The sequence below is a fragment of the Anabrus simplex genome, chromosome 1 (assembly GCF_040414725.1).
Source record: "Anabrus simplex isolate iqAnaSimp1 chromosome 1, ASM4041472v1, whole genome shotgun sequence".
Classification (NCBI taxonomy): Eukaryota; Metazoa; Arthropoda; class Insecta; order Orthoptera; family Tettigoniidae; genus Anabrus; species Anabrus simplex.
This window is the reverse complement of record NC_090265.1, coordinates 1,770,408,738-1,770,424,032: the sequence shown is the minus strand read 5'-3', so window position 1 is coordinate 1,770,424,032 and position 15,295 is coordinate 1,770,408,738. Positions and strand designations below refer to the sequence as shown.

The 15,295-nt window shown below is 38.8% G+C and overlaps 1 protein-coding gene across 2 annotated transcripts in view; it reads left to right on the top strand.

The window, feature by feature from the left end:
- The window catches only part of Polr1B (RNA polymerase I subunit Rpl135), a 197,328-nt gene that overhangs the window by 160,416 nt on the left and 21,617 nt on the right, over nucleotides 1–15,295 (top strand). For both annotated transcript variants that reach the window (XM_068225688.1, XM_068225689.1), the window contains 2 exons: nucleotides 6,926–7,082; nucleotides 13,612–13,737. In XM_068225688.1, the coding sequence (XP_068081789.1) occupies nucleotides 6,926–7,082; nucleotides 13,612–13,737 (283 nt within the window). The remainder of the gene's footprint in view (nucleotides 1–6,925; nucleotides 7,083–13,611; nucleotides 13,738–15,295) is intronic.

Here is a 15,295-nt window from a genome sequence, read left to right as displayed (position 1 = left end):
ATATACATTTATATTAACATTCAGGGACTAATTTTGACCTAAATCGTAGGTCATCATCAGCCATGAAGTAAATTACACAAATGTATCGAATAAAATAAACAAGGTAACAACACAATGGTCTTAAAAACTGTACTACAATCAATAGAATTTTAAGTTAAGGCTGGTTGAATAAAATAATTTCTGTAAAAAGTTTAAGCAATGGAAGACACAGTGTAGTGTCAATACATTGGAACCTCGATTCTCCGTTTATCGAGGGACCGTGAAAATAAAACGTACAACACGGGAAAACGGAAAATCCGGGAATGAATGAAAACCATCAACAATTTGACTAAACATCACAGAAATGAAATATGTATAATTATAATCTTACAAAAACTCCTAAACCAAACCAAACCAAACTGCAGCCCCAATGGGCCTCTGCCTGGCAAGCGACCGCTGCTCAGCCCGAAGGCCTGCAGATTACGAGGTGACGCATGGTCAGTGTGACGAATCCTCTCGGCCGATACTCCTGGCTCTCTAGATCGGGGTCGCCATCTCACCATTAGATAGACCCTCAATTAAAGGTAATCTCATAGGCTGAGTGGACCTGGAACCAACCCTTATATCCAGGTAAAATTGCCTGACCTGGTCGGAATCGAACCTGGGCCCTCTGGATGAGAGGCAGGCATGTTAGACTGCGAAACCGCGTTGATTACCGGTACGCGAGTTCAACATCTCGATATTTTATATTCAATTTTACAGGGGAATCTTTGTCAGTTTTCCGTGAAAACTTCTTACAGTTCAGCAACTTTGATTAAGCCAAACTCTTCGAAAAATCTAATAACGCCAAGCCAAACAATAATCGACCACAAGTAGTTTTTAATTCTCTCATCTAATAAAATAAAGCACATTCGATACAAAAGCGCCCAGCATAATGGCGAAGTCCCTTCTTTTCCTAATCTTTCATTGTAATTTGGTCTCCGGTATACTGTTCATAGTCAGTTTCTGCAAATCTTATACCGCGTAAATTATCCCTACATTATTAATAATCTTGACCATGGTGGCCAGGATTGGATCCGTATTGACTTAATAACAGTAAATATGTTGGAAGATGGTCCGCCTAGTCAATACTATTAGGCCTCCATCGACTTTTAAAGGTTATGTTGAACTCGAAAACATGGTTTCGAATTATTTCGAATATCGATTCTCAAAAGTTCTTGAATGCATTATATTCAATTCTGCCCATCACTAATCCAATCAAATTGGAAAGAGAGGGGAAAAAAATCATCAAAACTTCAGAAATGACTGTTATTCGTGACCTTGAGGTCATCTGGAAAGTGCGCTCGCTGCACATGTCAGTACGAGTTGGAAATGATACAAACTATTGAAATGTAACGTGCGCAAATAAAACGACTGCAGTTTTTGGCATTTTAACATGAAAACGTAAAATTCCTAGTCTTACATTAGGACCAAAAAGTAATAAGCAATTCCAAGACCTCCCATGGCTTGCTTTTTTAATGTAAGGTGCAACATCTGTTCAGGTCTCGAGAACATACCATAATTGTGTACGATAATATTAAAATAGGTACTAAATTTGTGTTAAGAAGGAGCAGTTTCGATTCCAGCCTGAAAACCCAGTTACTCTACAGCAGTGCCCAGAGGAAAGTGCAGAAAACCTGTTCGACAGTACGATTTAAAAAAAAAAAAAAAGAGAGAGAGAGAGAGAGAGAGTAAAAATATGAACATCTAACCCTGGAAATAATGTGGACGTTTTATAAGTGCGAACATTTGACGAAACTCATTCCGTCTTCAAGCTGAGCTGTCGAAATGCTCTGTATCTCCTTACAATTATTGTGGCCACTCTATGCTTTATTGCTTTATGATTTCCGAGATTCTCTAAACAATACCACCCGAATACAATGCTAAGATGGTCCCTAATAATAATAATAATAATAATAATAATAATAATCGTATGGCCTCAGCTACCGTGTGCAGACATTTCAATTTGATGCCATCTGGCTGTCTGTTCGTCAATTTCGACATTCCGGTTTACTCTAGGCTCACTAGGTGGCAGACCAAGTAAACCGGCACTCTCTTGGCGTCTGTGGCTGAGATTTAATTAATTTTGTCGGGTAAACACCAAATGTCACCAGAGATCTTTTACATGCCAGTATCGTACGACATGGAGTGTCGAATGGACTTTTTCCCGCCCTTCAAAAATCCGACTACCTCTGCCGGGTTTGAACCCGCTATCTTGGGATCCGGAGGCCGACACTCTACCACTGATCCACAGAGATGCAAGTTCACCGCCGATTGCTTTTCGAGTACAGTATCTACTTGCTCTAATTAGCGCAATGACGGGGCGTTAACGCCAAGATCCATAAGTATGCCATAGACGTCTTTTAGCGAGTCCATTCAAAGTTCGAGTTATCCAAAGCCAAGATGTCTTCTTAAGATATCAAACTGTTTGAGTTGTGTACACAAAACTATATATTCAGTTCACGTGAATGCAATGCGTGATGTTAGAAAAGGCTTTTCTGTATAAAGAATCTTGCTTTTAAAGAGTTGCTTTTAATAGAGGTTTAATAGAGGTTTAATAGAGCCCTCATTCATCCTCTGCACAAAAAAGGGGACAAAACCGACCCTAATAACTACAGGGGAATCTCGCTCCTAGACATAACATACAAAATATTTTCAATAATCATCCTTAATAGGATAAGTTTACAACTTGAGAAAGAACTAGGAGAATATCAAGGAGGTTTCAGACCCTGGAGGAGCTGTCCTGATCAGATCATGAGTCTTAAGTTGATAATGGACTATAACAGGAGAAGAAACAGAGATATGGTGATAACATTTGTAGATTTCAAGAAAGCTTATGATTGCATCCATAGAGAATCTCTGTTTAAAATTTTAAGACACCTTGGACTACACCCCAAATTAATAAACATGATAAAATTGACTCTCACCAATACCAAGTCAAAAGTGAAGTTTAGGGGTGAAACATCAGAGACATTTGAAATTAAAACTGGACTACGGCAGGGAGATGGGCTCTCACCACTATTATTTAACTGTGCTCTAGAAATGGTAATGAGGGAATGGTTTAGAAAATGTCCCCCCAAAATAAAGATTGGCCGAAAAATCAAAACAAATTGCCTGGGTTTTGCTGACGATTTAGCATTACTAGCAGTGGACATAAAAGAAGCAAAAACCCAGATATCAGAACTTCAAAACATTGCAAATAAAATTGGCCTCAAAATATCATTTGAAAAAACAGAAATTATGCCCCAAAAACCAACACAGCTAAAAGAAGTCATCATAAATGGTAATAAAATCAAAATAGTAACTCAGTTTAAATATCTTGGAGAAGTAATAACACATAACTTAAATGAAAAAATCTCAATCCAAGTAAGAACAAATAGATTAGCTAAAGCACAAAAATTAACATGGGATATCTACAAAAAGAAATGTCTATCAATAAATACAAAAATAAAACACTACAACACAGTTATAAAACCGGAAGCTACATATGCAGCAGAAACACTCTTTTACCTGAATAAACAATCAAAGACTGACAGACTTCAGAAAATTGAAAGGAGGATTGGAAGAACCTGTATCAACAAAAAATATCAGAAAGATGGACAGTGGCGGTTAATACCTAACAAAGTCGTGTACAAAGAGCTAGAACCCATTACAGATACTATGCGTAAGAGGAGACTGGGATTCTTTGGACATATCATGAGGATGCAGGACTCGAGACTTCTGAAACAACTAGTACAACACAATCTCGTCTCAAAAAATACCACAACAGGATGTAAATGGATCAGAGAAGTAAGAGAGGATCTGAAGGAAATAGGCCTTACAACAGAAGACACCAAAAATAAGATAAAATTGAATACAAAACTCAAGAATACAAACCTCCGCTTTACCCTTACACAAAACAAACCAACAACACGCACATTTTCAACTGAGGAAAGAGCACGAAGATCGGAGCGTCTGAAGAAGTACTGGGAGGACCGCAAAGCCCGAACAATCCCTTCAAAGAGACCTGAACAACGGACTGACTAAAGTGATCCTATGTGGTCATAAAAGAAGAAGAAGAAGAAGAGGTTTGTAAAATGTTGGTGCACTACAATATATTAAAAGCTGTTTTTGATAGATAATCATGAAACGTAGGTTGCAGTTAACGCATAGAAATGTGATTGAAGCTCGTTCTTTAAACACATTGTAGTCTGTTCAAAGATTAACTGAGCGCAATCAAGGTGCCTTCTCATGATATTAAAATATATATTTATTTTATTTAATTTATTCATTCATTCATTCATTCATTCATTCATTCATTCTGGCGAGATGTAGTGTTTACAGTGCGCTATGTCTTCTGGTATGGGCTATATCAAATTTGTTACCTTCATTGACCTGTCTGTCTCAGTCTCATCCTTGGCTTTGACAATATGAAAGTGACTGAGGTATGAGTGATGCTAGTAATACCATTCCTCATGCAGCCAGTCCTTGTTATGAATGGTGTGAAAATATCGCTCATAGGGTCGGTTGGTGCATGCATTTCAGTGGGCTTGCCAGACTGATATGTAATAGCAGCGGCTGGCTCGGTGAGGAAAGCAACGGGAAACTACCTCACTTCTCATTTCCCTAGTACGCCTCTTCAGTGACGCCTAGGCTATTTATGACAGCTGTTGGCGGAGCTGCAGAGGATCAAACCAGCCTTCGGGCTGAATACCCAACATACATACATACATACATACATACATACATACATACATGGTGAAGTTAGGGCTCTTGGCCCTCTCTTACACTTAACCACATTATGTGGCTTGATAATGAATACAAACTTAATATTCAAGCTTAATACACTGTATATAATATAACTTAATATAGACTAAAACTATGTACACAAAAAACTATACATTCAGTTCATGTGAATCCAATGAATGATGTTAGAAAGGCTCTTCTGTTTAAAGACACACTTTACCCACTCTTCCATAAGTGAACTGTCCATCCAGCCGGAGTTCTGAGATCTGACGATAACATCAGCGGGTAGATTTTTAGGAAGCGTCTTTCGCTTGAGAACAATGTACGGTGGCAATTTGGTTCCATCGGCGGGAATACACAACATTACCGTACACCGTTGTTTTTCATTACCACCTGTTCTAATAGTAACATTTTTCACACCCTTAACATTCACAGTCCTGTCCACTGGCATTTGAAAGTAGACTGGCATCTGATCTGCATTGCCAGTTTGGGGAAGCAAATATGCATTTATCTTCCGCACCCGAATTATGTTATGCTCAAACGACAGTAACTTATTATCGTAGGCACCAGGAAGACGCTGTGAAATTCAGGTGTGCTTTCGTATGCTCAACCCTATTTCTTTTATAAAAATTACAAACCCATCCTCGGCTTGCCTTAAACCCTTCCGATGAAAGTTCCTTTGCGATCTCTAACGCCTTCAGCTGACACATTTCGGTTGACACACCATATCCCAATTCCCACCTTTCTGTCACATATTTATAAAGTTTTTTTTCATTTTCTGGAAACTGTACACTCAGTCCATGAAAACCTCTATAATCACCACTACATGTTAATGGCACATTTTTCTTCTTTCTCCAATCGTGAATACACGACTTGTTAATATCGTACTTCCTCCCGGTGGCACGATTTCCAATAATTTCGGCTTCCCAAACCACTTTCAGTTTCTCACTCGCAGTAAAAAATCACAAACGCTTTGTGGAATTCATGTTGATACTCCGAGAACGTGCGTGAGACTGACGCCAAGCGTGGAAGTAGCGTATACTGAGAGCGGAGAGAGCATTGTTGCCCAGCCGCGCCGGTGGTGATGCCCGATTTACGCGCATTCGGAAAGATAAAATTTCCCAAAATTTTAAATAAGACCCGCACCCAATTTTGTAAGCGATATTTTTGAAAAAACAGTGCGGGTGGTATTCGAGATTATACGGTAAGGTACAACCCCAGCTACTTTCTCATTCATAGCCCTTTCCCATCCTTGTGTCGCTGTAAACCATTGATGTGTTAGTGCTACAACAAACCAAAAAAAGAAAAAAAGAAGCTTTGCGTGTAGATGTCGTACATACAAGTGAGGTGTAATTTTATTCTTCTCAATGAGGCCTAACTGAAAACATCAGAAAATTTAAATTGTGACTAAATTTTAAAATATTGAAGGCTTTGTGACTGAAAACTGTAAAATTTTGGCATACTTTACAAAAATGTCCAAATATGTAACAAATCAGAAAATATTTTTGGGAGAAAAGTAGGCTCATTAAGGGATTGAAAAAGACCAAAAGTATGTCTGTGGAACAAATGAGACTGCTGTGGGAGTGTTGCCGACTTGAGCCTGCAGTGTTGGCCTCTTATAAAAGCTAAGGGGAAAAAATCTTGTAAGTGCTTCATTTACAGATCCGTGGTTCTTGTGCAAATGAAAATTTAAACAAATAAATAAAATAGTTTGAAAATTTCAAAATTTTAAGTTGTTTTATTATTTCTAATTATACGCGATAAATGTTTCATGTAAATAACTCTAGTGGCTGTACTAGTACAGCCTATGTCTTTCTTTGGTCAAGACTCTGAATTAAAGCTCAAATTGTTAACATACACGATGACTTCCTCTTTTATCTTTCATAGATCTCTTATTCTTCCGATAACTAATTTCACAACACCCGACTCTCTGGAACTGAACTTGCTATGTGAATTCAATATTACAGGGTAAAAAATAACCCCACTCTCCTCTTTCTATTGGAGAAGCCTCAACTGTCTATTCAAACCTGGTTACTTTTTATCTTTTATTTGCATGTGAATATTGTTATTGTTTCCTTCCATCCTTATATTTTCAGTGTATTGCAGTTCTTATAGTTTGAATTCTTGCAAATATTCCATGGTAATTTCCATTGCATTAGATGTTTTGCACTATCATTTTCAGAGAAATCCATCAGTTGGAGACAAATTTGCCAGTCGAGCAGGTCAGAAGGGAATCTGTAGTCAAAAATGGCCTTCAGAAGATCTGCCCTTCACTGAAACTGGTATTGTTCCTGATATTGTTTTCAACCCTCATGGCTTTCCATCCCGAATGACAATAGGTAAGTACTTAAAATAGCTGCACAATCCTGCAAGAGTTATTAACCCCTTAACTGGGTTTAGCTATCGTACGTGTATTGGGTTTGATGCCTTTAGGCGTTCTTGTAATTCTAAACATATTCTTACTGTTGCAAATAAAACTCCATCTGTTTCATTTCTCTAATTTATTTTAGGATGGCCTAATAAATGCACACACACCCATTTAAACACAAGCAATTCTAACCAGTTATGAATGGCCACACTAGTTACCAGTCTATTTACAAATCTCTCTACCTTATGGCGCAGCAAGGGTCCAGCCCGTTCCTTTACCCGGGACGCTAATCCTTACTTTCACTTTCCCAAAGTCCAGTCACCTCATACAGCCGCTGTGCATAGACAGCTGAATTTGAACACAGTGCCACTGGCTATACAACACACGACGACTGTTCGTTGTTCGGCTCCACAGATGTACTTCACAAAGTTCCATGCAGTGAACGACTAAACAGCTCAACAGTATTCAACAGCAGGATGGTACAACAGCGAACATTAACACAGGTCCGTTTATCCTTGCACTCACGATAGCGCATTTCCTCGCTAGCTCACTGTGATTCTCAGTCCACAGAATTACACGAACACACAGTACAGCCTACCGTTCTGTCGCCTCCAGTTACACACTTACTGGTCTCTCCGACACCACAACCATCGCTCGCTCGCAGGAGCCTTGTATTTATACCTTGATGCTGGGCCACTAGAACATTCAGGGTTCAGCTGGAGATCGAACTTTACCATCATATCTTCCAGAAATCGCATGGTGAAACTAGATAAAGGGACCAATAGAGGAAGGGCCGTAGCATGTTCTCGGGCGGGCTGGGAAGTTCCCCGAGCTGGCTTTATCATCCCCTTTCAGGTAATGCCGAAGGGGCTGTGACAAGGCTGATGGTCGCTTGAGCATGTAACATTACATTAAGTTAGCTGCCTATACAGTTCTGACTATTCTTAATTGCTTCTGCCATCTACCAGTGTATTTTAAAACTAACTTGCTTTGTAGTCGATGTGATTATCGCTGTCCTATTCATTTATATTCTGTCTCACACCAACGTATAGTTACAATAATAACAAAAATTATGTCTGAAATGGCCCACCTTTTCAGTACTATATTATGTAATGTTTACATTACATTTTCTTAGTTGAGGAATTACGGTAGTTTCGGCCGTGGCTGGCTATCATCAGCCATAAGACAAATTTATACAAACACATCTAATAACTAAAACAAATGTACAAACATATACAAATGACATTAAAAGGCATTAAAGGCATCTAGAGATCCTGAAATGAACAATGTACACAACACTTAAATATAAAATGGAATTAAAATAGCAATCTTAGCAAGACCTAAAATTCTTGGATGCATTGCATTGTGTTAAAAAAAGATGTTCCTTAATGCTTCCCGTTAAAACTTCCTTCAGTAATTGTCGTGAAAACGCTGGAAGGTTCCTCTGTTGGAAGTTGTCAAATGGTGAGTCAAGGATGGCACAGCTATTTAGACATATTTTTTTGTGTGCCTTGCTGAAAATGTGGAAGGGGCATCTGTAAACCTCTAGGATCACAAGACAGCCAAGTCGTGCCATTTGTTAGCGGAACGGTACTACTAAATGAAGAAATAAAAATGCATCGAAGGATTGACTCTACCACTACAGAAATGGGCAAATTGCCAGTTCACCAATGCTTTCAGCTGTAGGCCATCGCATTCTTTTTTTTCCTTCAGGAAATTGTATGCACTTGTCTATCTGGGCTACTTAGATGATGCTGATTCTTAGGTTTCAGTCTGCCAGTTGCATGTACACTTAGATTGAGAGATGATTCAAGTTTTTTAAAAAAATTAAAAAAGCATCCTTTCAACTTCTGTTACAAGGAAAAATCTTATATATAAACATGGTCTGGCTTCTAATATTCCACAATAGTAGACTGAGAACCATGCCTTCGCTGGCGAGATGTAGTGTTTACAGTGCGCTATGTCTTCTGGTATGGGCTATATCAAATTTGTTACTTTCATTGACCTGTCTCAGTTTCATCCTTGGCTTTGACAATATGAAAGTGACTGAGGTATGAGTGATGCTAGTAATACCATTCCTTATGCAGCCAGTCCCTGTTATGAATGGTGTGAAAATATCTCTCATAGGGTCGGTTGGTGCATGCATTTCAGTGGGCTTGGCAGACATGTGTAATAGCAATGGCTGGCTCTGTGAGGAAAGCAACGGGAAACTACCTCACTCCTCATTTCCCTAGTACGCCTCTTCAGTGACGCCTAGGCTATTTATGACAGCTGTTGGCGGAGCTGCAGAGGATCAAACCAGCCTTCGGGCTGAATACCCAACATACATACATACATACATACAGACTGAGAACTGACTGCTCCCATGATGAGTCCAAAAGAAATATCCTCACCTAGGTAAGGAAGGTCAGTCCAACAACACATCAAACTGTCTGAAAAGGCCTACCAAATTGTTGGTATGAAAAAGACATTCCTCAAGGTATTGTGTGAAGATTTTCGTTATCATTGTCTCTTTTTATGGTTCATTCTACCCACTCTTGCCCTCCATTGTACAAAGTATCTTTTGTGTATGTTCCTGTCCACTTCCTTAGTGACCTCCCTTTGATATACCATATTTGCTCGCATATAACTCGCCACCGCGTATATCTCGCACCCCATTTTTAACATTTAAAATTTCAGGAAAAACTCCCCGCACATAACTCGCATTAATTTCTAACATTGTATAAAGACAAACGGTACATACACGAAATAAAGTTAGGGGATTCTGTGGACGCGTCTACATTAAATATCGGGACTGTACCAATTGCTGTAATGGTACTTTGTACGCGACAGTACAAGAAGAAGCTGCATTTCTTTCTACCTGCAGAACGGTTGAGTCCAGCTGTTGTAACAAAAATACCTAACTTGCAAACCCTCCGCCCCAAGGCTGCATTCCTAGCCAGTCAGTCACGCTCAGCCATCCCTCTCACTCTTCCGTCTTTGTCAATATGCTTATCTATCGCTACCTGTCCGGCAGAGCTGATTACGCGAAGTGGGAGCGTTTCCCTGTCCAGGCAGTCAAGTGATCACAGCCTTAGGTATCGTCCATCTATTGTATTGTCAACAAGTACCGGTATTCTGTCTTCATATTTTATTGTTGTTTCTCAATTAAGGTTTTTTTGTGTAGGTTGATTTTTTAAGATGTTTAAGTTATGGAGAAATGTGGGAGTTATACAACTGGGTATAAACTCAAAGTGATAAAATATGCTGAAGAACATGGTAACGGAGCTGCCGGTCGAGAATTCAGTGTGACTGAGTGTAATGTTCGCTACTGCATAAACAGAATGCTGTGCTAGAAACCACTTGTGCTGAGATGCATATGAGGTGAGTAAAATGGAAATGTTGCAGTGAGTTACTATGAATGATGAAGATCATGATAATTTTCACACGATGGCATTTGAATGCTTATAACTGGGAATAGATTTTCCAGTAAGAGTGAGCTGGTATGGATTTAAAAGCTATGATCTCATTTCACAGATTAAAACGTAGTCAGGTACGTAGAAATTACATGGGTTGGTTGAAAAAACAAATGTTGTGAAGATAGATAAAAATGTTGCTTGAATCGGCGTGAGCACAAGGGACGGTCAAAGACAACGTGAGGAGCAAATACGGTATATTATATAATTAGTTGATGTACCCGTGCTTCGCTATGGGATTCTCAGGTGACTCTTTGTGGTTTTCCTAACTTAAGTCAGTTTAGGCCATTACAAAAACGTCAGTAGGAATATAGCGATTAAAAGCAATGTTATCATATAAAATACTCGATCAAATGAAAAACCGCATATTTTCTCACTTCAAACAAGACTACGGTGCTGAAAGTTCCAGTCCTGGAATGACCAGGCCGCAGACAGCCGTGAACACTCCTCTGTCATTATTCCATTAAATATGCACACTGCTCATTCCAATCAGTGCCTCAGAATAGGGATTGAATAGCTCGAATGCTATGATGAACCAGTTTGTTATGTACCAGTGGTATCAGAAAATTAATGAACCAGAGGAATGGCATGCTAAAGAAGAAAGTTATCTAACTCCCCAGCTACTTCCCATCAATATTCAGGCAGGCTGTTATACTTGGTACGACCGGGCGAGTTGACCATGCAGTTAGGGGTGTGCAGCTGTGAGCTTGCATTCAGGAGGTGGTGGCTTTGAACCCCCCTGTCGACAGTCCTGAAGATGGTTTTCCGTGGTCTCCTATTTTCACACCAGGCAAATGCTGGGGCTGTATCATAATTATGTATCCTTCCCACTCCTAGCCCTTTCCTATCCCATCGTTGCCATAAGACCTATCTGTGTTGGTGCGACGTAAAGCAAATTTTTAAAAAGTAGTCTGTATATAGCAGTAATCCCGTATATCGGAGATGAGTGGCAAGAGACACACAAAGCACATCACAACAAACAGTGGTCAATGTGATGTTATTGTTGATCAATGTTATGAGCTTTCTGTATTGTAGGTCTTTACATTTAGTTTTCTTTTGACTCTCATATATTAGGGCGTCTTACAAAATTATTTATAGTGTAGACTGTATTTCCTTATTCCCCGACTTTACATACCGATTTTCATTAAATTCTGTTTACCGATTTTCATTAAATTCTGGTTACCGATTTTCTCGTGACTCGGCGCTGATATGGACTTAGCAACAAAAATCCGAATTCATGAATATCTCTGTTATCATAGCCGGTGCGGTAAAAATGTACATGACCTAAATGATCAGAAATATATATATAACTTGATACTATTTAACTTTCGTTATGTAGTATTTGTCGATAGGACCTCTAATAACACATATATTTGAGAATTAAATTTTCGGCCTTCCACTAAACTACCATTTAACTCAGCGTGAATAAAATTATTTATGGCCTAGATTGTAGCGACTTATTCCTCGAATTTTCATACTGATTTTCATTAACATAGGACCACTAATAACAAATATTTGAGAATTAAATTTTAGGCCTTCCCTAAACTACCATTTCTCTCAGCGTGAAATGAAATGAAATGAAATGGTGTATGGCTTTTAGTGCCGGGAGTGTCCGAGGACATGTTCGGCTCGCCAGGTGCCGGTCTTTCGATTTGACTCCCGTAGGCGACCTGCGCGTCGTGATGAGGGTGAAAATGATGATGAAGACAACACATATACCCAGCCCCTGTGCCAGCAAAATTAACCAATGATGGTTAAAATTCCCGACCCTGCCGGGAATCGAACCCGGGACCCCTGTGACCAAAGGCCAGCACGCTAACCATTTAGCCATGGAGCCGGACTCTCAGTGTGAATAAGATTATTTATGGCCTAGGTTGTATACCGATTTTCATTAAGATAGGACTACTAACAACATAAATATTTGAGAATTAAATTTTAGGCCTTCCCCTAAGCTACCATTTCTCTCAGCATGAATAAGATTATTTATGGCCTAGATTGTAGCGGCTTATTCCTGAACTTTACATACCGATTTTCATGAAATTCTCTCGAGCCGTTTTCTCGTGATGCATGTACATACGTACAGACAGAAATTATGGAAAATTAAAAAGTTACTATGGACACGACCGATGCAGAAATACCATCCTTTTTAAATTCTGAGCAATGTACAGTACAGACAAAACTCTTATTTTATATATATATATTGTGTGTGTTCATTGTAAAAAAATGTGTAATTATGGCTAAAATGTTCAACTGAGTTTAATTTATATTTGAAGAAAAATAATCATCTTCGTTTCCCGTTTCCAGCTTCCCGGGTTGGGTTATGAATCAAATACCTCCATTGCTGCCTGTCTCTCCACCGCTCTTCTCCTTTTTTAAGTACATCTTCTGGTTTTCCTTACCAAGGGAGATGTTCAATAAATTTCCAATTTTTTTGCAATCATTTAAGAAAAGGCTTGGAAAACAACAGATAGGGAATCTGCCACCTGGGCAACTGCCCTAAATGCAGATCAGTAGTGATTGATTGATGATTGAATTCACACTCCCACACTGAATCTGTCCACCTCTTTCAGGGTCTTCCTCGTGTTCTCTTTCCTGTTAACTTCTCTGAAAAACTTTTTTTTTTTTGGCACACTCTCTTCTCCCATTCTCATTATATGCCCATACCACTTTAGCTTTGTTGTTTCTATCCCATCTTGACATTTCAAGATTCCTTTCCTTTTCCTTATCTCTTCATTTCTAATTTTATCCTTTCTGGTCTTGTCCTTGATACCTCTTAGGAATTTCATCTCTGCTGCCTGTATTCTACTTTCCTCTTGTTTTGTTGTAGTCCACGATCCAGCTCCATAGGTTAGTATGAGTTCATAATAGGTTGAATATAATTCTTTCTTACATTTCTTCAGGACATCTTGGAAAGATGGAAGAAAAATATTACAGATAATTTTGTGCAAAATCTGATGATTTTTACACGATGGTGCTTTGTACACATACCATTTCTAATATGTCATTTTATGTATAAGTTTCATAACGTGTGGTGTTTTCTTTCAGCCATGATGATAGAGCTTATGGCTGGCAAATCAGCTGCTATACATGGATTAGTTCATGATGCGACACCATTCAAATTTTCTGAAAAGGACACAGCTATAGACTTCTTTGGAAGAATGCTAGAAGCAGGTATGTGGAATTCATATCACATGAACAGATATGAAGTGTGGCTATTAATAAACGGGACTGCTCTTCTACCTTCATAAGTAAAAACTTCATATTTGATCCTTATTGACACAGTATTCTGGAGAAGAGGAGAGGAATTAGCCACCTTTCAATACACAGTTAAATCGAATAACTAAAAATTACACCATACATGGGACCGGCTTCGACCTTTGCGTAGGGTCATCTTTAGCCGTGTAATTTAAAATTGGCAAGTTAATAAAAGTATACAAAACATTTAAAAACTAGAAAAAACACATCTAAAACATGGGAACACTATAAAATACTACATACACAGAACTTGAAAACAATGAAAATTACTCTGTCAAAGGCGATGTTGGAGTCGATTAGTAATACTTGTTAATTTTAATATTAGATACTGAAATTAAGTAAGAATGTGATACACCTCAAGATATGGCAGACTACATCACTGATTTCAGAGGATAGTTTATATTTTCTCTCGTCTAGTTAAATTTCGGAAAGGCTATTCTCATGTAAATTTTTAGCGAGGAGGTTATCATTTCTCTACATGCGTTTGAAATATGTTTTCATGATACATATACGGTTAGGTTAGGTGACGCCGTTTGAAGAAGAAAACTAAAATGTTTGCCACAGAAGCCTCTGGAGTAATACCATATTTCTCCGAATCCAAGACGACGTTTTTTTCTCAGAATCTCATGTGAAAAATCAAGGGTCGTTTTGCATTCGCAGCCTGACAGTAATGAATACCACTAGCAACTACTGCAGTAATCACGCTTTTTCCTTTCACCCCCTGCGCACACACAAAACTCGTTGACATTAAACGACCGCCTCTTTATCATACATCGCTAGCCGCTGCGATCGGTTGTACAGTGCCTTTGTGTAACGTCACTGGATCTCGGGAAATAGTGAAGAGAGAATGACATTCTATTATCCTCTACAAAAACGTTTCTCAAATCTGTAGAATGGCATAAATATTTTTTTGATGGATCATCGTATTGTACAGATACGTGGAACAGGTATTGCAGGCAAATTTTCAACAGGTTCTCGTCGATGTTATTATGCCAATTTTAAGTTAATGGCTATTCAAGACTTACAATACCAATATAAATGGTCCATTATTGGACATTATAAATTTTCCAGCTAACTCATTCCTGGTTGCCAGCGTTTCGCCCCCCTGTGCTAGGCTGGGCTCATCAGTTGGTACCTAGCACACCTACCAAGAATTCCCTATGGGAATCAACATCTATATCATATTAAAGACTTGGAAATGTATAATAATAATAATTGTGCAGCTGCAAGAAAATACGGCATAGGCCTAACTAAAGCCAATATTGTGTTTTATCATGAGGACAAAGGTAGCTTAAAATGCGTACTGTACAAAAAATGCATAAAGTGGCACGCAACAAGGACGCTTTAAAGAAGTAGAAGATGAAATTATGAGGTACATGCACAAAATATCCAAGGGCAGAATTACCATACCGCAGCGCAATAAACTCATTCGTGCACCTTCAGAGTCCGCAATTAGGCTTGTACATTGCTAGCT